This window comes from Rousettus aegyptiacus, unplaced genomic scaffold (genome assembly GCF_014176215.1).
Source record: "Rousettus aegyptiacus isolate mRouAeg1 unplaced genomic scaffold, mRouAeg1.p scaffold_m13_p_7, whole genome shotgun sequence".
Taxonomy (NCBI): domain Eukaryota; kingdom Metazoa; phylum Chordata; class Mammalia; order Chiroptera; family Pteropodidae; genus Rousettus; species Rousettus aegyptiacus.
The window spans coordinates 22609743-22635091 of NW_023416310.1; the positions used below are offsets into that span (position 1 = coordinate 22609743).

A 25349-nucleotide genomic window follows, 5' to 3' on the forward strand; every position below is an offset into this window, starting at 1 on the left:
TGATGATGGCCTTATAATTTGGTTCAGTGGCCAAGGCCACCCTGTTTCTACCAATGCTCACATTTGAGAAAAAGTCAAAGGAGAGCTCGATCTGAGGACCAATGACAATTTTCAAAATAAGACTACTTATTATATGGGATGTCAGATAGCACTGACCTTTTTTCATTTTTTAATTTATTGCCTTTGTCACTTAATTTATTACCTTTGCTATGTATTCAAGGATGATTTGATCATATATTTATTTGGAAGTGGGTATAAAAAGTAACATTACCATTGAGGTATCCTCATTTTAAACACTTGCATACCTATGTATTGTTAAATTTGTCTTATCGCCTTATCATTTTCCTCCTAAGGGTCACACTGTGCTCTTTGTTTTCTTGTATTATGTTTATTAATGAATTATATTAATACATTATAAGTATCAAACCATTTTTATATTCTAGAACAGACTCTACTTGTCATAGTGTTGTATTTTTGATTTGTGATATTTTATTTAGAATGTTTCTATATTTATTGAGGCTATCTTAAGAGTAGATTTGGTATCAGCCTCATAGAATGGATTTAGTGGACTTTACAAATACCCTGTTCTCTGGTATGGATTAAATAGCAACACAGTCACTGTTATTTATAGAAACTTCCTATTTTATCATCCTGGGTTATTTCTTATTTGGGGGGTAGATATTTGATACCCCTCTTTCAGTATTTTGTATAGATTGTTATCCTAGTCGACTTCTCAGTTTTTAAAACAGAGTTCAGCAATTTATGTTTTCCTAGAAAACTGTCACTTCATTGGGCTTTAAAAATTATTGCTAATAAGGTACACATAGAATTTAAAAAATAATATTTCATAGTCTGTGAGTTGATGATTACATCCCTCTTTTTTGTCCTATTTTGTATTCTTTCTCTTTTTCTCAATCTTCCCATCTCATCAGACTTGCCAGAACTTTTTTTATTTTATCAATACACTTAATCTGTTTTTACAAATGGTTATTGGAGTCCACATAGGAGTCGATATATTTTTAATGACAATGAAATGGGTTCCTTATGTTATAATGCTTTGGAATCCTGAGACATGAAGCAGCTTATTTAAAGAAATACAAAAATAGAAAAAATAAAGGTCTTACTTGGAATACTTCCTATGCAACTTTGGATGAATAATTATTGAAACTACAGTTTCGTTCTGTAGAGAATGGATGGGAACATGCGCCCTGCTTGCTGCACAGCAAAGCTGCAGCAATTAGGTGAGGTAATGGGCATGCGAGTGCTTTGAAAACTATAACACATATACAAATAAGGTCGTGAAATGTCAAATTTTATAAAATATATGTTGCTTTTAGGCTATATAGAAAAAAAACCTTTTATAACTTTTTAAAGGCATTTTTCTATATCACAAAGATCATATAGAATCTCTTCTCTGAAAACGTTTGCAGGATTTGTTCTGATGAATTACTTTAGTTTCAGGGGAAAATATTTCCTCCTCACCCTCCCCCCAACATAAAAAGTTCTCATTACACTAAATTAGTAATGTGCACTAAAGACCCATTCAATAAAGGACACCGAAATGGAAATTAACTCAAGTCTGCTTTCAATTAATTTTTATTCCCCAAAGTGCCAGACTTTCCTTTTCTGTCACAGCAGTAATTGGAAAATAATAGACAATCCTAAGTTTTTGTGGTCTTTTGCGTGTAAGTGTGTATGGGGTATACATTCTAGGTCAATGTGGGGGAGGGTCAGGAAATTTTTCAGTATTCTTTAGGCTTCTATTAATATTATTAACTTTATTATTTGTATTAATTTTATGAAATTCTGGCTATAACTTTTTAGGTTAATGTTTCTTATTTCTCTATTGCAATAATTTTAGAAGCAGAAACTTTGAAAGGAAATCCTCACCCCAAAACTGCATTATGTTAATTAGACAACAATGGAGACGATCTGGTTGAAGGGGATGGGAGGGACACCCAGAACCCCGCCAGCTCGGTGGCCTTCTCTTTGCTCTCAAAGCAGGGTCAAAACAGCAAGAGGGCTCCAAATAACAATCAGGCATAGTTCATAGACTGAGCTTTTTCTAAAAACATAACAGTATTTTCCCAAGAGTCTGACAAGTCCCAGATGGGTGTCAGAGGTTAGCACTGCTATTGTAGAGATGGAAAGAAAAGAGGGTTGGGGAGGAGTAGAAGCCATGTTAACTTGGTGAGAATAGGGCAGTATCTGACGGTTATTTATTCAAAGACAGGCAATGAATCAAGGACAATGGACAAAGGAAAGAATTACTGGGCTCAGAGAGTGAGGGATTCCCATAGAAAATGAAAAGCAGACTGCAAGTAAGATCTCACAGAGAACTTCATAATGTGGTGAGGCTTCTTTCCACAAAGTCAGACTATGTTTCCTTGTAATCCTGCTGTTATTCTCCCTTTTAAAATGTACCTGTCAATATATATTACTCATTAATATGATCATAATCTTCAAGCAAGTAAGTCTCCTCTAGAAACCCAGCCTAAGGAAAAAATATCTTAAATATGAGGGGGAAAAGCTATATTCATTTTTATGTTAATTTATTGTAGTGAAAAACAGAAAACTATCCTAATATTCAATAATTAAGAGAGAAAAAGAAAACAATAAGTTTCCTCAACTATTTTTTAGTAATTAAATATAATGATTATGAAACTATTTACAGGAAGCCAGGAGTGATAAATGTATCAGTTCTAAAATCATAGAGACCAGAGTTCCGATTTTGACCCCTCTGCCTTTTCTTATCTGTGATCCAGGGCATATTATTACCTCACTTTCCCAAGCCTCAATATTCTCATCTATAAAATGAGTGTAAGATACATACTAAACAGGATCAATACGAAGATTCTATTAAATGTGACAATACAAATAAATGTTTGGCACCTGGCAGCCGTTCAATAAATATTAATTCTCTCTCTACCATTTCTCAATAAGCACATGGAGAAATGCTTGTGCTCTATCAACAGATTTGTTGACAAACTTAAGAAAATACATGATTTCCTAGGAAAATATAAATTACAAAATTAATTAGGAAAGTTGAGTAGACCTTTGAAGAAATTGAAAAGGATTTAAAGATCAGTTTATCTTTTATAAAAGACATCAGGAGCAAATGTTTTCATGCTATGCTCTATTATCTGTTAAAGAAAAGATAATTCTAATTTAATTGAAAATTGTTTAGATTATAGAAAAAGGTAGACAAATTTCTCATCTTTTAAAGGTGCTTACATAGCCTTAATGCCCTATAAACAAAATAAAAACAATAAAGCCACCATAGATCGAAATCACTCATGAATATAGAAGCAAAACTGTCTAAATATTAAGAAATAGAATCCAGCAGTGTATCAAAAGAACTATATCCTATAACCAAGAAAATATGCCAGGAATATAAAGTTGATTCAACATCAGGAAATCGGTACAATTCATTACAATAATAAATTAAAGCAATTCTATCAATAGCTACTAAAAGGGTTAATAAAATACAGTATCAATTCCTAATAAGAAATTTTAGTAAAATATAATTAAAAAGAAATTACTTAAGTATTATATAGATTATTTACCAAAGATATCAAATATCATTCTAAACATTAAAATTAGAAAATGGATAATGATATCCACTGTCATCCTTACTAGAAAACATTATTCTGAAAGCTCTAGCAAATACTGTAAGATAGGATGATAAAATAACCAGAATAAATATTTGAAAACAAGAATAAAAATCACCTAGAAAACTAAAAAAAATACTAATTTTAAAAATCTTCCATAATTAGCAAAGGAATTAGTAAGGAGGCTGAATAAAAAAATAAATATACAAAAAATAAAGAATACAAAACCAGTTAGAAATGAAAATGAAAAAAATGCTACTCACAATAGCAATAAAAATGATAAAATACTTAAGAATAAATTTCACAGGAAAAGCACAGGATTTTTAAAAAGAAAACTATAAAATCTGATCCAGACAAATAGAAAGAACTATATGCTCTTAAATAATAAGATTCAATGTAAGAAAAAGGTCAATTCTCCCAAATTAATATATAAATCTAATGTAATGCCAAGGAGAATCCCAGTTTTCTTTTTTAATGGGTAAAATGATCTTGGAGTTCATTTATTCATATGAAAAAATAAATATCAGGTAAAGGAAATTATAAATAATAATAATAATAGACTGGCTTTATCAATAGTTTTAAAACACTGAAGAATATTTATAATTTTTGTTTTTGGAATAGGGGTAGATCAGAATGGGATAGAGGGCCCATAATAGATCTCAGTGTATACAGGAATTTAATATACAAAAATTTTTTTTATTACTTTTCAAAAATGATTTTTAAAAGTAAAATGTGCTCATTACAAAAATTTTAAGAAATTCAAATAGGCAAAAAGAACCCCCTCCCACCTACCCTCCCCCTAAAAACCCTCCATACAATATTGCTCCTCAGAACTGAATGCTTGTGTTCTCCCTTACCCCTAGTTCCTGACAAAAATGATATTGCAATTCCATGAAGGAAAAGGATGATTTACATAATAATTAGAGCAGGTGTAAGTGGCTAGCCACCTAGAAGGTAAGGAAATTGAACACTTCCTTGTCCCAATGGAAAACAAATTCCAGATGAAATTAAACACTTAAAAAATGATAAAAACATTAGGAGAAAATTTAGGAAAACATATATTAAAATCCTGGGGCTTGCAGAGAGTTTTTAAATCAACACAAGAAACATAGAAGCAGTGAAAAAGATCTACTTGACTTTATAAATTTGAAAATGTTACAACAGCAAAAGTGACCATAAAGTCAAAAGACAAAAAAGATGAAAAATATTTAAAATTCATATAACAAAGATTTAATCTCTATTATATAAAAGCTCTTATTAATTGATAAGGAAAAGGCAGAAGACTCAATAGAAAAATATGCAGAGGAAAAATCATAGAAGAGCAAATATAAATGTCCAGTAAGTATATATACCCATGCTCACTACACTGGCAATCAGCATAAGTAACTATGAACTATCACCTGTCACTCCTCTGACTGGCAAGAACTAAAAAGTATTAACATCCGCTATTGCCTGGAGGTAAGTTACTCATGCAATATTCCTTTGTGCAGAGGCAGTATCATAGCCAATGAGGTTTATCCGAGGCATGATTATAGCTAATCAATCACATTTCTTAGTTGCAAGCAACAGAAAACAACTTTGGCTGATTTCAGCAGCAAGCATACCTGTGGAAAGGATATGGGCATCTCACAGAATTTCTGCGAGACTGGTGAATGAAGTTTGGGATTATGTGGCCAGCAACAATGCTCCAAATCATATCTGTTCTGGTGAGGGAAGCACCAAAAACAGCAGTTTGAATTACCTAACCTGTCTGTACCAGATCAAAGTTATCACCACTACCCTTGCTGCCACTGCTGTCTTAGGAAAGTTTTGTATTTCTTGGAAAGTAAAAAGTATACCAAGTATATGTCTTAGGAAATCCTTCTGCTATTGCCGGTATCAACTGGAGTGGGTATACCTAAGTGGCATAGCCTAGGTTGTGTGTCCATCACGCCTTTGCTGCAAAAGAAGCTAGGAGAACCTGGCACTTCCAGCCTCTATAGTGGGAAGCAACCAATCAAGCCTCATGAAGTGGGGGATTCTCACATTATGGGTAAAAATTCTAGATGGCAAAAGAAGGCCAATGTTTATAACACTGACAGTTTCTGTTTCTTTGTTGGATTGCATGCTGAACTTGCAGCTTCATGTCCAGTGGTCACTATGGCCAGGCCACATTTGATAAGTATCTCCTGGTATTAAGGAGTCTACCAGATGCTGAGAGTGTGGACAAAGCCCTCAAGAAACTTACTGTTTAATGAAATAAAAACAGATGTATTGGCCTTTATACATGCCTAAGTTTTTTCTCCTTAAGAGAATTTCTCTAAACTATAACCTGCTAGTAAAATCAATGCATCTAAATTAATTGATTTGATCCAATAAAGAATGTACCATATTAAAAACTAGTATAATTTTAACTAATGATTTTAATACTTATTCATAAAATATTTACCTTTAAGTTTTAAGCTAAATATTTGCTCAACTTAATATTTTCACTCTTCTGAACTTAATATAAACCTGAAGTTGCCTCTAATAGCTGAGTTCATTTCAATATTTTGTTAACACACAAAGTGAGTCAAGTTACTGCTCAAGTTTTACTTGCCATCCTTTATTCTTGATTTCAATTGACAGGTCCAGGGAAGAGGGAGTGGCCTGATCCAGGAACAATGAAGATGCAATGTTGAAGAATAAGCTGGAGGGAGAGAAGCAACAGGCACCATGGAAAAAACCAAAACAAAGCAAGGTTAGACTTTTCTCTATGTCTTGTTTTAGGGCTCAGAATTTAAGAAATGTAGGTTATAGTTTTGTCTTGTCATTGTCTCAAAGCATGATAATATGTTAACGTGACTATTCTCATTTCCTTATGACAATATAATGCCCATGAAGAGCACAGACTTGGTGCTGAAGAAATAGGACATTATATGTATAAATAAAATTTGGTCTGAGTAGTTATCTTATTTTTCTTAGTAATAACTTTAGAACTGCCTCAGAACAACCTGCCCAATAAAGCTAAAATACAGATTCAGCTAATAGCCATCCAATACTTTCTAGGTTAGCCTAGACAGAAGGGCTTTCTCTTTTAAACTGTACCATATAGAATCAACCATATAGAAGTGGGTTTCTGTTAGCAGCTCCAATTTACAGATGAGGAAATAGTCATTGAGAAGTCAGGCTGCAACCACAAAGTGTCAAAGTTCAGTCTGAGAGCCTGGTCTCTATTTACAGGTTCTGGTTTTTGCCATGATACCAGGCCATTGGGACATAGCATAAAATTCAAGTTTGTATGCGGAGTTTTGGTGATCTCAAACCATCTAGATTTTAGAGGGACAGCCTTCTGTGTGTATAAGTCCTGGGCATATTATTTATGAACTTAACATGCTGAGGCAGGTTCCTCTATGGAAGGAGTTATATTAGTCATATATGGTTTGGTCATTAGATGTGGTTATAAAATCACCTATACCAGTTTTTGTTCTGTTCTTGTTGCATTACTAGTTTCTGGTCCTGCAGGCACAGATTTAGGATCCTATAAGTGCCCTTATTCCCTGCACATGTCTGAAGAAGATAGGGACAGAATGAATCATGATGATTGAACAAAGCTCTTTCTCCCTACAGGAGAGAATGAACACATGCCAATGAATAACCCTTCCACACAGATTTACCAGGTAAGGACAAGTAGATTGTTTTGAATGGTTCTATGTGTAATAGTAATGATTGTCTTATATGTATAAAACTTTTAGTGCTCACAAATGCTTTCACATCTATCGTTATATTTGTTCACTTAACAAGTTCATTGTATTTGAGCTAGGCAGGGCAGAGGGCACCATTTCCATTGCACTTTTGAGGAAATCAACTATTGCAGGACAAATTACCCAGTTTATAAAATATAGCACTCCCACATTAGCTCTGCTTTTCTTGCCTATAGCCATCATCACTATGGCCATTACACTGTGCAATAACATTTCCATCAGAGAGAAAGAGAGAGCAAGGTCTATTTTTCTTAGTTTCCTATTTTAGCAGGGAAGTGAGAATTGAAAAGGGTTAGCATTGCAAATGTTCAAATATGGTGGCAGGAAAAAAACTGCAAGTGCCTTTCAACAATGGAAATAATTGAATTTACAAGGAAAATAAAAGTTCTGGAAAACATTTTGTAATATGTTTGCCATGAGGGTCTTGTCAGGCTGCTTTGTCTCTCGAAACAGTATTTATTTGGTTTCTATCTTCCAAATGTAAATTTAAAGTAAATTTATGTCCTTAAAAATTATGGAAATTTATTCAGACATACTCTGTGATGCAAAAGCGGCTTGGGCTATGGAAACCCATAATCCTTTCCAGAGTTAAGATGATGTTATCTGGAATACATGAGAAAGAAGAAAGAATGGACAGGGCTTGGTGGGCGTTGAAAGGAAAGGTAATTTCAAAATTGGCTCTAAGGTGTTAAGCCCTGGCAACTGGAAAAAAGAGTGGTCTCCCAAAAGAGGTAGAGGAATTCAGAAGAGCAGACAATTTTGTGGAAATGTTTTTTAGATTTGTTGAGTTTGAGTGATGGTAAAGTGAAAATAATAGTTTCCAGAAATATCATGAAAAAGATCATTCGTGTGGACCCAATTAGGGCAAGCTAGCACAGGATTATGTAAACACTTTTAATCATGTTGCTCCAAAACCCAGACTGGCAATGAGAGAAGGTGGAGGAAACAGTCTCATTTCAACTTAATGCCTATTTATTGAACGATTACTATAAGCAAAGTCTACTATGTTGTCTAATGGGAAATGAAACACATTCTCATTGATTTTTAAGTGTCCTGGTAAGCACATACAATAAATAGCTCATACAAAGAAGGCTATTAGAAGGATTACGAAAGAAGCATTGATAAAATTCTATGCGATACAGGAGAAGGATGAATTAGTATTGACTGAAGTATTTGCACCAGACTTTTAAGGACAAGTTGATCATCTGGTAAGTGGATATGGGGAAGGGTATTTTAGGAAGAGGGACTAGCTTAAATAAAGCCTGGAAACATGAGAGAGTCTTCTCAATGATGATTTGATGCCTCATTTGTCCAAGACCTCCAAATTCCTTCCCTCCCCTATGTTAATGTCTGGCCTGTGTATGGCATTTGAATGAGTGTGAGTATCTCTTTAAATTCAGGTATGATTTAAAGTCTATTATAATCTTATGTAGGTCACTCCCTGAATGTTGGCTAAATATAGCTGCAGTGGGGGTGGCCTCATTCTCTTATTGTATCACAAATCCAAGTACATCTGTTCACAGTGGAACAAATGAAGCAGTGGAAGTGAAGTTGGTCTATATGACCTCTGAGATGCTGTGATTATAACCCCATCCTTGCTTTAAAAGAACACTTTCTAAGCCCCAGTTTGTTTACTCCAAGCAACATTTAACCAAGCGAAGATGGAGAAGTAAAGAAAGAAGAAGAGGAAGAAAAAAAGGAGGGAAGCAGGGAGAGGTTAACTATAATAGAATACAATCTACACTATAAAGGGAGAGCAAAATATGAAATTTGAAGCAAAACATGTCATTTCGTCTACTCTCCATCTCCTTATTTATTTTCGTGATAGACCCCCACTCCTACCTGGCATTACAGTAGATATTAACTTGTTTGTTTTATATTTTTATTGTCTGTCACTTTCTCTAGAATGTAAGCTCCAAGGGCAGGGATTTAGTTATTTTGCTCTCTATTGTATTCTCAGCATGAAGTACAGTACCTGGAATATGAAAAATATTCAATAAATATTAGTTGAATAAATGAATGACTATCTGTAAGGTGTGTATATTGCTCTGAGCCAAGAGGTCTTGATGAAGTTATTTGGTCTGTCAAATGGTGTTTGGAAATCATCTGGTTCTTTGGGAAAAAAAGAATAGCCCCTCACTTCATATCCTAATAAAAATAAACTCTAAAGTGAATTAAAGTGTTAAATAAAACCATAAAAGTTTAGAATTAGTGAATATTTTGGATGTGAAATGTCTAAGTAAAAAAACACTGGAAGAAATCACAATGGAAAGAATTGGAGAGTTCATCCACCTCACAATCAAAAAATTTACAAACATAAATATATTTTCAACAAATTCAAAGGCAAATAACAAAACTGAAAAAATCCTTACAAAGAGATTGCAAAGGTAAATTGATAAACAGAAAACTCCTGAGACTGCAGTAGAATATGGGCAAAGAACATAAAAAAAGTTATCAAGGTAAAATTACGATGGCTAATAAATAGAAGAAAATCTTTAGCTCAAAAAAAAGATTAAAACAAGAAATGTTATTTTTTTGACTATAATTAGCAAGTAGTAAAATATTTAAAAATATTTAGTTTTGATGAGTGTGTATAAATTGGTAGAACCTTTTATGAAAATTATCAGTTAAAACATAGTAAAAGTGTTAAAATGTTCATGGCCCCAGTTGGCTCCCTATTCTTTGGATGGACTTGACCTCTTTAATAATAAGAGTAAGATATAGTGACCCATATCGGTCACAGAAGCCAACAGGAGAATGACACTACCATCTCCCAGTTCATTCCAGGTAGAATTACTGCCAGATTAGGTGATCAGTGTGCATATACTGTTCTTTAGCTCAGTATACATATATTTTTTGAACACAAGTCTATTTTCCATTTTCCACTCATCCTTTGTCCACTCTGTATTTAGCCCTATCAAAGTCCACTCCAGTCTCTTTTTCCAAGTCAGATTATGCTGCTTCACCCTTGATTATTTCATTGTGCCTGTAGATTTTTAAATTATAATTCCATTAACCTGAGGAGTATATGTAGGGGGGTCTCACAAATACACAACACATGTGACAACTACACAATTTAGTCCTAGCTCAACCTTCACACTAATGATTTGAACTCCAACCTTGTTTTGGGCTGACTTAGAGCCTTAGGAATGTACACACTGCAGCTTCCGCCATGTATGTTACTTATGTTTCATATATCTTGTTTGAGACATGTTTTTCTAGGCACACTAATTTAGGACATTACATATCACACAGTATGTGTCCAAGAAAATACAAGCATATTATTATAACTTTCCAAACCTTCTGATCAAATACATTTTATATACACATTTATTAATTAATTGAATCTATTATTTCTTTCCAATACAGTAGATTTCCCTTTGAGCCGAATATTACCTAACAACCTTTGACCCACAATACTTTCATATTTAGGAATTTATTCTAAGGAAATAATCTGAAATACATACAAAGCTTTAAATAAAAAGTATATGTCAGTATAATTTATAATATTGAAAAATTACATACATTTCCAACAAGAGTGAATAGGTAGCTAAACTCTGGCATACCCATAGGGTGGAATATTATGCAGTCATTAAATGTAGAAACTTAGACAAAATTTTGAAGGATATGGGGAAAGGCTTATAAGAATGTTAGGCAAAAAAAGGGGGCTGGCAGAATCAAAATGTATTTGTGATTTCAACCATACAAATATCTGCATTTATATACACAGAACAAAACAGAAGGAAACATGCCTAAACATTAATGGTTATTTCTAAGTAATGAGATCTGGGTTGATTCTTCCCCGCCCCCTTTTCTTTTTCTCTGTAATGAAAATAATTTAAGAAAATGAGTTATGTGCCAAAAGAACCTCCAATTAAAAAACTATGGGAACCAGTCCTACAGTAATAGGTTTCATCATTAAAACTGCCATTGAAAGTTTTCTAGGATTTGTAAGTCCTATTTAAGCCTCAGTCATTGAAGAATGTCTTAGAACACTAGAGAAATTAACTAAGAAATATCCTAAGCCAGTGGTGTATTGAGGATCAATCAATAAGATCAATTTCCAGCATACCAGGCTTCATATCAGTTATAATAGTGTCCTGTAAGAATGCCTTTAAGGGTTGAGTCAACTTCTGTAGGGAGCATAGAGAAGTAAATTTGGGAAATTTACTCTTGACTGTTCAAATGACTTGCTCCCCACGTTTTCTTTTAAATTATTGCATTTCTGGAGATTAATAAAGAGGCTTAAAATTAGGGAGATTGAAGCTGGCAGGAAGACCATATTTCTTCTGTAGCAATCCTGGTTAAGGGGAAAGTCAAAACGATTATTTTGCCATCCTTGCTATCATGTGCTTCTTCCAAACGCCAGACTTTTGCTCTCATAGAGCATTTAGTCAGGTGTTGTAGGAATCTGGCATGTCTTGTAGAGGTTTCTCAGATATTGGCATTCATAAGTTTGCAGAATTCTCAAGGCACAGGCCCCTGAATGTGCCTCACTGTAGCTTTCTGACTTTAATAATGAGACAAAAAAGGAGGACACATTTTTGTAAAAAACGAGTTGAAACAACGTGCATACTTTATGAAAATTTAACTTGAGGTATCTTTGGTGGAAAAAAAAATGGAAGATTTTGACTAAGATTCATCTTAAGAAGAGTTAAGAAGCCAAGAAGGTAAAGAAAATTGAGAAAAAAAATTAGCAGAAAATAGAAAGAATTCGGACTCTTCTCCCCTATTTCTTTAAGCCTAAGATGCCCTCTGTGGTACCCTAGGCTTCGAAGTACAAGTCTTCCCTGAACCTGCCTCCAGTGGGAGCCCGGCTCCAGCGGCAGAATGGAGGGATCATAACCTCTCTAGAGCAGCTTCATGAAAAAATCAACGAGATGAGGAACGTGTTCAACTCGCTGGAGAATAAGGTAGACACCCATTTCTAATCCTTGGGGTGGGCTGTGGGCTGTCAAATGAGAAAGTTGAAGAGAGAGCAGAAAAAAGATTTAAGTCCATGTCTTCAGAGTATTTTTTTATTCACAAAGGAATTGCTAGTTGGTACTGGGAAACTACAGTTTATAGCAACTATAGGTCTTTAGAGCCCTGAGCATCTTAAAAGTGACATGCCATCTCAGGTGCGTGATTGTGCTCACTATGGTGTCTGCCCCATGGCTGATCAGTGATTGTGGAGCTGTTTATAAAGCAGTAGTGTTACTTCAGCAGCAGGTACCCAAGGGGCTCAAAGTAATATATATCAAGGAAATTAGCTCACAGCTCAAAATGATTTCAAAATTCCCAAAGTCCCTATATAAATAGCCTGGCTGTTATAAAAAAAAAAATAAAATAAAAAATAAAAATTGATAGTTCTTAGTTTGTTGTGATGTTCTATGGGTGAGGAAAAGTCTTTTCCTTTAGGACACTGCTTACTGATTTTGGCTCTGGGGGAAAACACCACATATCTACCTAAGGGAGCAGTGATAATGAAACCTATTTCTGTCAGATACTGGTTCCCTTTTTTTAGAGCAAGAAACCTGAGTAAATTTCAGAGTACCTGAATGAATGTCAGGTTTCCTGCCTTCAATTTTAAAACTTGCATAAATTTTGCTTTGATATTATAAAGCTGTGGATTTTGTTTATTTTGCTGACAGAAGATTAATTTACATAATGAGAATTACCAGATCAAAAGTAGTTGATCTGATGATTTAACCCATCATGAAGACTAAATAGGACATGTACTGAAATCCATTGCAAAGATTAATTTAAAATAATTGAAATGAAAAACAAATTGCTCATATTGTTTCCTAGTCTTCCAGTTTCAAACACTTGACAGGTCCTAATTCTTCCTCAGAATCTCTTTGGTTCCTCTTATTTCTCCCTACTCTCAGCCCTCTTGAGAAACCTTTGTGAAGTACAGTGAACCACAAAACCCTATAGTTTAAAAACATGGTAAAGAAAACTGAGTCATTTTTATAATGGAAGGTGCCATTGCAGGTTGGAACCATAAGACAACCAGATTTCAAAAATGTTTAGAAATACGTACTTGAAGGAATTTTGTTAACATACCTGGATTTTAATTTCCATCCCTTTAAAATCAGAGTACTTGGTGGATACTTTTAATTATAGAATGAATCTTCTAAAAATTCTGTTTTAAAGAGAGATCTGAAGCTAAGAGTTCCTCCGCTACTTAGCAGAGTGTAATATCATAAATATCAAGAAAGTAATGTTATTATCTTATTGTATCATCTTACTGTCTGTTGAAAATGCTTTTCTTGAAATTGTTCAATAAATAAAACTGAACTTTAGAAGTGCTCCATTTTCTTCACATTTTTGTTTGTGCTTAATTTTTTAATTTGCCACTTAAAAGGGAAAAGAATTAAAATTTCTTGAGTACCTTCTATGTACCTAGCATATGCTGTAACAGGCATCTTACCTACATTTATTCATTATTTTCTCAAAACAGCCCTGTGACATAGGTGTTATTAGAGTTATTTTATTGATGAGGAAACTGCTACAAACTGCTACTTAGGCCAACTTGCCTAAGGTCTTAATACTTGTGATAGAGTCCTAGGATTGTACCCTATCTGATTCCCAAATTGACTACCTGTTCATGGTATGGAAGCTGACTGCTGAAGATGATTCATTTCACTATAAACAACATGCTGAGCTCCTACTATTATATATATTTCTGCGTCTTCCTTATGGATGAAAGCACACTGCCAATGAAAATGCCATTATCTCTTTTTCCATGATATCACCCAAGAATTTAAAAAATTTCCCTTTCAAAGAAATTCTCAGATATGCTTAGTTATTATCCTTTTTATCATTTAAATTTGTAAGGAAAAAAATAACAGAATTTCTTCATTTTCTTTTTAAAACCAGGCATAATATAAGCATTCCTTCTTTCGTGGAATTTGAAGAGTTACTGGATCAAGATTGTCTTTTACATGCATATATGCTGCTTCTCAAGTAAATCTCGTATCAATCCAAGTTGTTAAAATAAATAGTAGCTTGCATTGTACTTGTAAACTTAATTACTTGCTTTTACAGCAACCTTCACCATGTGCTGTACAAAAAAGATCCTCTATTCCCTAGATGAATGAGGTGAAGTTTGCCTTAAGTTATCCAAACTTTTGTCTACCAGGAAATGAGGTCTGTAAATTCTCGAGAGCCTGGTTTCTCAAACAAAAAGAAAAATTTAAGAGGTCAATGGTACTATTGATAATTATTTATAGCAAATTGAATGAACTCTTTGTGTATTATTTAGTTGCAGGCCCTAGCCTCTGAACTCAAAACTGGTTTTACAGAAGCAATGCAAGAACTGTCAAGAATCCAACATGGAGAATATGCTTTGGAAGAGAAGGTTAAGAGCTGCAAATGTTCCATGGAAGAAAAAGTTACTGAGATGAAGAATTCATTAAACTATTTCAAAGTAGGCCCCTCTTTTATTTTCCTGCTAAAGAAAGATTCTTGGTCTTAGTCACAGAAGTGGGAAACTTGCCTTTTCGCATAGCAGCCAAATATTAGAATTTTCTCTTTGGCCCATTTACTAATTATCATGGAAAAATATTTCATTTTTTTCTTGGATTCCTATGTTAAAATTAGAGGTCACAATGGAAGTAAAAATTTCATCATTGATTCATTGATTCATTCATTCATTCAACAAATATGTATTAAAAGCTTACTGTGTACTATATATTATGTTATATACTTTTACCTCATACACTAGATTAAATACATATCAATTCTTATTTTCTAGGAAGAGCTGAGCAATGCCATGTCAATGATACAGGCCATAACTTCCAAACAAGAAGAAATGCAACAGAAAATTGAACAGCTTCAACAAGAGAAGCGAAGAGAATCTCGAAAAGTGAAAGCCAAGTGAGTTTCTTACAAAAAAATTGACCAAAGGCAAACCCATATGCAATGACCTGTACAGAGGCACAGAGAACACCTTCCTCACTATGAGTATATAGGTGGCTGCTGGAATCCACGGGTCAGCATGTGATGAAAGAGTCATTAAAGTTGGTTAATACTAAAAATGAATAGTAACTATTACATGGAAAATGTTCTTAATAGATAGCGAAATGAAAATGATATAAAATGGCATGTTGAATTTGACTGCAAATGTAAAAATATGTAAAGTAACGTCTTTATATATTTTTATATATTATATATTTATATATTACATATATATCTTTATGTATTTTTTAAATGATGATTGTTGTGTTAAGATAGTATAGTCACCAGTGATTTTTATTAGTTTTCTAAAACTTCTCTAATGCTACTATTTCACTTCCATCATGAAAAATAGTTATGTTAAACGGCATCTCAACAAGGTTGACTCAAGTAAAGTTTCACCACTAAACACGTATAATCTTTATTGTTATATTTTTTAATATTATCAGATTTAAAATAGAAACATGGCAATAAGATGTGTGTGACCCTGGAGAATGCTTATTGTTTTGAGTTGAAGACCTACTGCTTCCTGGTACCTTTGTGCTACTTTGTTAAGTTAATGTAAATCACCCCAAGCAAATTATCATCACTGTAAACTCTGTAAAGACCTGATGACAGGGAAGCCAGTAACAGAAAAATAAGAATGTAGATATTATAATTAGAAGATGATTTATAGATATTTAAATGTTTTTTCTCCAGTTTTGGTGATGAATTAAGTTGCTCATATCTGGCCATATTTAATTGACAATAATAACAATTTTGTATGGTTCGACCTAATAATTCAGAAATTTTCTTGAATTATTCTGAACTGAATCTCTTCCCACCTCACCAGGTATTAAGACCTTTTACTTCCTTTCCCTAGGAAAACTCAGAAAGAAGAACATGGCTCACAGCCTGGGCCTGCTCAAGCACAAGGAAGTCCTTTCCGTTCAATCAACATCCCTGAGCCTGTTCTCCCAAGTGAAGATTTTACAAACCTTTTGCCTTCTCAGGCCTATGAAAAAGGTACAGTTCTCAAATCATACTGAATTAGCCAAGTAATTTTTCCTTGGTTCCAAGGACTGAATAGTAAGAATGGGCTTAACTCCTCCATCCTTATTAGAGGAAAATGATGTACTCTTCAGAATTTTCCCTCTTTATCTTGAATTTAGAAGAATCCAGAAGATCTGAGAGACCAGAAGAGTCTGCCCAACTTTAAAATATTTCGTTTTTGGGGAAAACACTAATCTGGGTATTCTAAATTTTAAATGGATTAGAAATAATTTGTTGCACAACTATTAGAGAAAAACATTTAAAAAACTATTCACTCTAATAAATCATTTTATTTTTCACATTACCTTCTTTAAAAAATAGCTTTATTCTTAGCATAGATAAAATCGTGTTTTTTTGTTTTTTTGTTTTTTTGTTTTTTAAGCAGAGGTTTCACTGATATGAGAAAGTCATATCTGCCCTGACAAGCAGTGATGTCACTGGCAGCCTAACTTTCTACTCCTTTTTTTCTGGAAAACCAAGGCTGATATTGTCTGTGGCCTAAAACAGTCACCAGCCACATCCCAGGTCCGACAGACGTTAGAACAGATATGAGAAAGTTGTACCTGGGCAGTGCTGAAGAAACTGGCTTTCCAAGGGATATCCATATCCGAGTGTCGGCTAGTGACCTAAGTTAAACTCAAGGAAAAGAAACAAAACAAAAAAATGATTGCTGCCTTTTTGTATCCTGAACAACATCTAGCAAAGTACCATCTAAACAGGAGGTATTGATATTAACAGTGGTTACATGAATTTTTCTCTTTTTTATGTAGAAAGTCTCCAAAATAGGCTCAATGACTTCTCCAAGATAATAAATGTGTTTTGAATAACTGAATTTAAAAATCTAAATCAAATGGCTTTTAATCAGTATTAACTTCTAAGTACAGATTTTTTTCTTTTTCTTTTTTCTTTTTTTTTTAGTTTTTATTCATTTGAGTAGTTATTTTAGAAACTGATAGGTGTAGCCTGGGAAAACTCACTTGATCCATCCAGGGGAGAGGGTTCATGGCAAGTGGACCTATTTTCTTTCCTCTGTGTTATGGAGAGCATGACAAAAAAGGATAGTCTTGTTAGGGAAGAATACAGGATGGGATTGGAAAGTAGAGGTCAGATCAATGCCTGGTCAGGGGCAACTGAACATATTCATAAGAAAAAAGATTAAAAGTTATATTTGCAAAGTGCCCAGATGGATTTAAATTAGCTGTTTAGTGGCAACTCCTCCTTTCTTTCCTATTATTTAGGAATGTCTTATATAACAGTTTATCTGATCCAGTTGCTGCAGAAATTAGGGAGTAATGTGCCATAATAAGACATTCTGGATACGACTGGTGGTAGGTGATGTTAAAACTCAGGATCAAAGGACCAAACTTTTAGAAAGAGTTGACTTACCCACTGCTAATTATAAAATGGTGCCCCCAAATTTAGTTTCTTAAAGTAGCAAATGTTCATTATGTCCCAGTTCCTCTGAGTCAGGAATCTATGCACAGCTTAGTTGGGCGTCTGTGGCTCAAGGTCTCTCATGAGGTTACAGTGAAGGTTTTGGCCATTCCACTACCTTCTTCTAACTTCCTTCTGTCCATCCTTCCTTCCTTCTATCCATCCATTTATCCATCCATCTATCCACACACCTCAGGCACTGATTTAGGTGGTGAGATATAGTAATGAACAAAATATCAATAATTCCTACCCTCATGGAGTTTTTGTTCTGAAGGAAGCAATGAACAAGATAAAGAAAACATATAGTATGTCACATAGTGATAAGGAGAAACAAAAGAAACACAGGTGTGATTTTAGAGAGGGTGCCCAGTAAAGACTTGAAGGAAGTGAAACTTTATTTACAGATACAAAGGGGAAGAAAGGGAACAGCTAGCACCAAAGGTCCTGATGGGAACACAACAAACACGTTCAAGGAATCGCAAGAAGACCAGTGACGCTAAAGCAGAGTGAACAAGGGAGACAACAGGAGATGTGGTTTAAAAAAAGAAAGGAATCAGCGGGCAGGAGAGGGGGGCAGATGTTTTAGGGTCTTATGATCATTATAAGATCTTTGGCTTTTACACTGAAATGGAAAGCCATCAAAGGGCTATGTAGAAGAGTGACGGGGTCTGACTTATATTTTAATAGCACCATTCTGGCTCTTCTCATCATAGTTAAAAAATAATTTAGCTCTTAATATGTTCCAGGTCCCACTTTAAGCAGGTTACAAATATTAATTGATTTAATTCTTATGGCAGTCTTTGAGGTCAGTAACACTATTATATAACAAATGGGAAAATAGCACTTTCCACACTACATTGTAATTTTTTTTACTGCCCCAGTAAACTGTGAAATCTGTCAGTTTGTACCAGTGTCTAGCCCATAGGAGCCTGGTCCATGTTAGTGGAATGAATACTGATTGAAAGCTTTCTTTTCTCTGCAGCCCAAGAATCCAGATCCATGCACGTAGGAGACAGTAATGTGAAGGGAATGATGGGTCCGGGTAAGTGGCTCTTCTCTGAATTCTCTTTTCTTCTATAAATTCCATCCTTTCCCTTTTTCACCTTCCCTTCTAATTCCTTCAGTCCCAAACCTGTCATGAAAGAACTCAGGAAAGATAAAGCATGTTGTTTATTAATCTTCCAAAGTGTGTGCTGGAATAGGCCAGTGACTCAGTTAAACCCAAGAACTGAGAAACAGCGGGGAAGTTTAAAACAAAACCAGAATTCTTAGTTCTTTCTTGATCCTTTCAATGACCAATAAACTAACATTTGCTGAAAACGCACAGTTGTATGTAGCGTGACATAAGCTTTCCATAGACCACACATTTTATACTTTATTTAATTTTGAAAGTTATTTACTGAATAGACAATTTGGCAGAATTCTGTGAATTTGACCTTCACTTCCTCACTTCTTCCTTTCCACAACTTACCATCATCAGGGCCGAGGAGAACAAGTTCTAAAAGAAGACATTATCTTTGGCACCTTCTTCCTTTTCTTTCTGTATTTTCTTCTCAGTAGTGCTATAGGTACTTGATGTGCTCACCTGAAAGGAAGCAAATGTGAAGAGTTAATATATATCTCTATAAGTTAACTATTATTTTATAAATTTACTTTTAAAAACCCTTTATTTAATAGATACTATGTGCAAAGTGTAGAAGCCGTATAGACCAGAAAGAGAGGTGACCCTTTGCAACTAGGGCAACTCTTAATCCTTAGTTGATATATTTCATCCTCAAGAGATAGTTGTACCCAAACAGGAGCATAATATTTAAGAGTTAGTAAGAAATACAAATTTTTTTTTTTTTAAAGTCAGATATTGATGGCAAGTATTGTTTTTTAGGAATGAACCCAACAACTGCAGAAACAGAAGAAAATCTCAAGTCTTGCCTCACGGCTGACATCCAGTCCAAGGGGCATCTGCCATCTGGGATGTGGAGGCAACCTAAGGACAGTAAAGAATGGGGCGAGGAATATGTCACGAAAGACCACCCAGATAAACTCAAGGAAGTTGGCCAGGGCAGACACAGCTCCTTGGAAAATGTTTTATGTGAAACCTCTTTAGCTGGTAAGTCTCAAGGGGGGTATGCAGGCTGAAATTTTAAAGAACAAGATGAACCTAAAGGCTAGAATCCTTTCAATTTAGATTTAGTGGACATATGAGACTGCCTAGTGTCTGATTTCCTTTTCAGATGAACAAACTAAAGCCTATAGAGGTAGAAGGACTTACCTGAGGTCACATGGGCAGCTGGGACTACCACCTTGATTCTGGGTGTAGTGCTTTGAGGGGTGGGGAAAAGCATAAGGTTAGTGTAGGAGAGGCAGGATTTTGTGACGTGCACTATTTAGTCAGTGATACAGAATTTTCAACTTATGAATCTTGTATCAGTAATCTACTACCAAATTTCAAACACCGCAACAGGGTCTGTACTCCTTTCTTCCTTCCTTTTTTCCCTCCTTCCTTTTCTTCAAATCATTAATTGTTACTGAATACTTACTATGTGTCAGAAAATAGCATTTCCCTCCAACTATTTTGTGGGAAGTAAATTTTAAAAATTAATTATCAAATACATGAAATTAAACTACTAAAAAGTTTATTATGAAAAATAACAGGAACCACTTTAAAGTCTTTTGTCAGTTTCTTCTGGGACTTGCTTCTATGCTTTTAAAAAAAGGTTTATGCTGCTTTCATTTTTATCAGTACTTTATTGAGGGTTAGTTTACATAGAGTAAAATTCACAAAGCTTAAGCTCATTAACTTTTTATATATGTACGCTTCTGTGATTGCTACCCAGATCAACATAAGAATATTTCTATTACCCCAGAAAGTTCTCTCATGCACCTTTCCAGTCAATAACCACCCACTGTTCTGACTTTTGTCACCATAAATTAGTCCCATTTGTTCCTGAACTTCATATAAATGGAATAAGATAATAGGTACTCTTTTGTGTCTGGCTTCTTTCTCTCATTATAATGTGTTATGTATAATTCATTTAGTAGATCATTCCTTTTAAAATCCCATTGAATTAATTTACCACAATTTGTTTATCCATTCTCCTGTTGATAGACATTTGGAGTACTTCTGGTTTAGGGCTATTATGAGTAAAACTGCTATGAATATTTTTGTACAAGTCTTTTTTTTTTTTTTAATGTATGCCCTCATTTCTCTTGGGTTTATACCTAGAAGTGAAACCTCTAGGTGACAGGATAGGATTATATTTAACTTTAAAAGAAAATGTCAAGCAGTTTTCCAAAGTGACTGGAACATTTTATACTCCTACCAGCAATGTAGGAGAGTACCATTTGCTTTACGCCCTCCCCCATATTTAGTATGGTCAGTCTTTTTAATTTTAGCCATTCTCAAGAGTGTGTACTGGTATAGTGCAGTTTTAAATTGAACTTTGCTGGTGAACATCTTTTCATATGCTTATTGGCTATTTGTAATCTTCTTTTATGAAGTGTCTATTAAGTCTTTTGTCTAACTTTGAAATTGGATTGTTTATCTTTTTATTATTTATCAGTAGGATTTCTTAATATATTTTGGATATGAGTTCTTTGTTAGATATATATGTCAAGAATATTTTATTCTAGTCTGTGACTCATCTTTTAATTTAATAGTCTTTTGATGAACAAATGTTTTAATTTTATGTTTATCACTTTTAAACTTTTAAAATAGATTGTGACTTATGTGTACTTCCAAGCAATTTTTGCCTAAGTTTATAAAATATTCGCTATGTTTTCCTCTAGAATCTTTATAGTTTTAGCTTTCACATTTAGGTCTATGACTTATTTAGAATAAATTTTGATGTGCAGTGTGAGGGAGTCCAGGTTCATTTTTTTTTTCCATATATGGATATCCAATTGCTTCAGCACCATTTATTGAAAATACCTTTCTTTCCACATTAAATTATATAGGGAAAGTCAAGTGATCATATATAGGTGGGTCTAATTCTAGACCATTCTTTTTATTCCAATTAGCAGAGAATTGACATCTCGACAGTATTGAGCTTTCCAAGTAAAGAACATGGTTTTATGTCTCCGTTTATACAAGTCGTCTTTAATTTTTTTTAAGAATGTAACAGAAAAACCTATTATATATGTATATGTATATGTATATATATATATAAATTTTTTTTAAAGCATTCGCCCTGGAGACCTTTGCCATCGTACTCCATTCTGGCCCATTATATTGCTGCTATCCTGGAACTTCCCAGTCTTCCTTAGAATTCTCTTCATAATTCTCCTATGTTAGATTCTGTTTGTTTGAATTTTGTCTGTCCTTGCTTTCTTGGTTTACTTCTTGTTTTGATGGAATCTATTGTCCAATAGCCTTCGCATACTTTTGTTGATAATTTAGCTAAATATAAAATAATTTTCCCTCGTAATTTTGAAGCAATTGTTCCATTGTCTTGTAATGTTGCTATTGGTAAGTTCAATAATATTCTAACCCCCAGTCTTTGTATAGTACCTGATTTTTCTCTCCGGTAACTTTTAGGACCTTTTCTTTACCTTTGGTACACTAAAGTTTCGCAGTGCTATGTTGTACCTTACAAAGATGTGAGAGTCTTTTTTAATTAATTATGCTGAGGACAATTGACCCTTTCATTTGGAATTAATATCCTGACATTTGGAATTAATATCCTTTGATCCATTTTCATTCTTTTCTCTGGAACTTCTACTAACTTGATGTTGGATCTCTTGGATTGATTTTCTCCACTATCTCTTTTTAAACTCTTCCATTTTTCTTCAATATGTGTCTCTCTTTCTTGCTTTTTTTGAGGGGGGGGGTGGGGGGGACAGGCAGTAAGTAGATTTCCTTGACTATATCTTCTACTCTTTTCCCTTGAAAAATTTGCCAAAAAGCTTCTTCTTTTTTTGGATTGTTCTCTTTTTTTAAAAAAGGTAGTATCCTGTAATTATTAAATGACTAAAATATTTTCTCATATCTCTTTGAGGATATTAATTAATTATAAGATTTTTAAAAAGCTTTGTTTCTGCATTGTCTGTTTTTTACTTTTATTATTTTATTTTTTAAAATTTTTAATTAAGTTTATTAAGGTAACATTGGTTAACACAATTATATAATTTTCAGGTGTACATTATCATTTGAAATCTGTATATTCTATTGGCGTCTGTTTTTTAGTTGACATATAACATTACATTAGCTTCAGATGTACAACATGATCATTCAATATGTGCTGTGAAATGATCACTATGGTAAGTCTAGTTAACATCCATTGACATACATACTTATAAAATTCTTTTTTCTTTTGATGAGAACTTTAAATATTTACTGTCTTAGCAACTTTCAAATATACAACAAGGTATTATTAACTGTAGTTGCCATGCTATACATTATAGTCCCTGCATTGTTTTGTTTATTCAGGGTTCCTCCTCTTCTTTTTTAAAGAAAAAAAAATGTATGTACACACACACACACACACACACACATTTTTTTCCCCTCCTTTTTTATGGTATGATTGATTCAAATGTCTGAGGATCCTTAGCTAATTATTTATATCTAAGAGAGAGGCCCTAAAATTTTAAAAACCTGAAAATCCTGTTTTGGCCAAGCTTATCAATAAGTAGGCTTCATTATCAGCTAATCAGGTGGCAACTTAACTTTAATAGGTGACCTCGTTATGTCTGGGTCCATCGATCTTTTATCTTTGGGCAGTTCAGATTCTCCAGAGGAATATTTTTCAGTCCCTTGCCTGGAGAGTTATGTCTGGCTGCTGGTATTTGGGGACCTATAGGGGAAGAAGCTGAGGGAGTCTCACTATTCAGTATGCAAGCCTCTCTGAGTCCCCCTGTTTCTATTGTAGCATCTCAACTTTGCCCTCTACTGTGTCTGATGTTTTCAGCCCAGACACCAAAGATGAGGACTTCTCCATTTTAATTTTTCTCATTTCCCACAGGGTGGAAATGAGGAAACCATCTGGCATGGGGGTGGGGACATGGAGGTTCAATTTCACTTTACAGAGACTATGTCTCTTGTTTTCAACATTGCTCTTTGTTAGCACTTTCTTGTTGTGTCTGGTGCCTCCAATTGTTGAGCCTTTCTGGTGCTTAGCCGATTTCACATCTGCAGATGAGAACACCAAGGTTTTGTGCTCGTTACTTTGCTGAATTAACTATCTCGCCTCTATTCTGTTTATTATCTCCCAAAAGCTTGTTCATGTCACTTTTTATTGCTTTCAATATCTTTTTATTGCTTTCTATCATTTTCCGGGGTTTTGGGGAGGACTGGTTAACAAAAATGCCCTACTTGGTTTGTTTTTAAAGCTAAAAGACAGACTGTGGCTCTGGAGCTTCTAGAATCAGAAAGAAAATATGTCATTAACATCTCTCTGATCCTGAAGATCAAGGCAACATTCCAGGGGTCAGATGGAAAGAGGAATTCCAAAGAGAGAAGGTATCCATGTATTCATTGCCTTTGCTTTCAGATTGATTAAGATTTAAGGTAAGTTGTTTATTGTTTCCACTTTGGGAATTCTGGGACCTGTAAAGAGTTCCAGAAACAGTCTTTGAAAAGGGAATAGGAAGTAACAGAAAGTAATCCTTGGTTTTCTAAGCTTTTTCTGAAGCCTCCATGTGTACTTTAAACAGACCAGCTAAATGAAATACAGAACAGAATGAGGTTATTCCCTTTCTCTATTGGTATTTTTCCCTGTGCAAAGATGAAAATAAATTTATTGTCATATACTATCTTTCCCATCATGAACCAAAGCCTTTAGTACTTTCTACCCCTGTTGAAAGTAACCTGGGGGTGAAAATAACACCCACCACAACTACAATTTGACACTCAAACCTGAGGTTTCTCCATCTTCTTAAACCTATAAAGTAAAACTTCAGGTTTTCCCTAGAAAAAAACCATAGTGCTCAAGAACCACCTCAGTCTGTTTCAAGGCAGCCCTGGCCTTGGCTGGCAGGGCTTTAAGGCCTGGAAGGGCTGGAAGCTGCAGAAGCTGCAGAAGTGCCGGTTGCCAGCAGAAGCCTGAATAGACCTTATGGGTTGCTGCTCATTAACTGGAAGGTCACAGAAGTTGGAGTTCTTGGCTTTTTCTGGTGAGTCACCCAGAGAGAGACACAACCTCAGGATCGAACAGTCCTGTATGAACATTGTGGGGCAGAGCAAAGTCAGCCGGGCAGGACTGTCTGTTAGACTTTTAAACTGAGTTCCAGTGCCACATCCAGTAGGAACTCGACAAGCTGTATGCTGCAGATCACCACCAGGTGGCACATGTTTCATTATCAATGTGCATCAAATTTGGGTATGTCCTATTGCTGAAGTTCAGGAGTTATTCTGGCCTAATATTGGACTGGCAAGAGCTAAGTTGTTAATTTGAAACTATAACTGGATTTTTCTTGATTGCTTTTAGTTATTTTCCTCACTGTTTAATACAGGATTGTGGGAGTTGAAATAACTTTAAAGGCTTTAAAAGAAGAAACTACTCATGTTGCTCTTCATGTAACTTACATGTTTTCAGGATACTTGATGGGAGCATTAGGCTTCTGTGACCCTGCCCAGAAATCTCAAACTCTTATCCCAGTGACAGTCCAGGAGGTA

General features: G+C 34.5%; 1 protein-coding gene, 1 long non-coding RNA gene and 1 pseudogene across 3 annotated transcripts in view; 2 read left to right on the plus strand and 1 right to left on the minus strand.

Moving 5' to 3' along the window:
- ARHGEF33 (Rho guanine nucleotide exchange factor 33) overlaps positions 1 to 25349 on the plus strand; it is a 56672-nt gene that overhangs the window by 10083 nt on the left and 21240 nt on the right. Inside the window, exons 2-9 of the mRNA XM_016162304.2 lie at positions 6219 to 6330; positions 7200 to 7249; positions 14583 to 14747; positions 15075 to 15196; positions 16137 to 16279; positions 18723 to 18782; positions 19623 to 19847; positions 24065 to 24194. Coding sequence (XP_016017790.1) covers positions 6306 to 6330; positions 7200 to 7249; positions 14583 to 14747; positions 15075 to 15196; positions 16137 to 16279; positions 18723 to 18782; positions 19623 to 19847; positions 24065 to 24194 — 920 coding nt within the window. The 5' untranslated portion in view covers positions 6219 to 6305. The remainder of the gene's footprint in view (positions 1 to 6218; positions 6331 to 7199; positions 7250 to 14582; positions 14748 to 15074; positions 15197 to 16136; positions 16280 to 18722; positions 18783 to 19622; positions 19848 to 24064; positions 24195 to 25349) is intronic.
- LOC118605834 lies at positions 5090 to 5204 on the plus strand (annotated as a pseudogene).
- The window catches only part of LOC107519520, a 29302-nt gene continuing 10041 nt past the window's right edge, over positions 6089 to 25349 (minus strand). Inside the window, exons 4-7 of one of the 2 annotated variants that reach the window (XR_004951855.1) lie at positions 20010 to 20059; positions 19212 to 19325; positions 16870 to 16942; positions 6089 to 6279 (exon numbers count right to left, since the gene is read on the minus strand). This is a non-coding gene — a long non-coding RNA (uncharacterized LOC107519520). Of the gene's footprint in view, positions 6280 to 16869; positions 19326 to 20009; positions 20060 to 25349 lie in introns of both variants that reach the window. The other variant, XR_001599121.2, reaches the window with a different exon arrangement.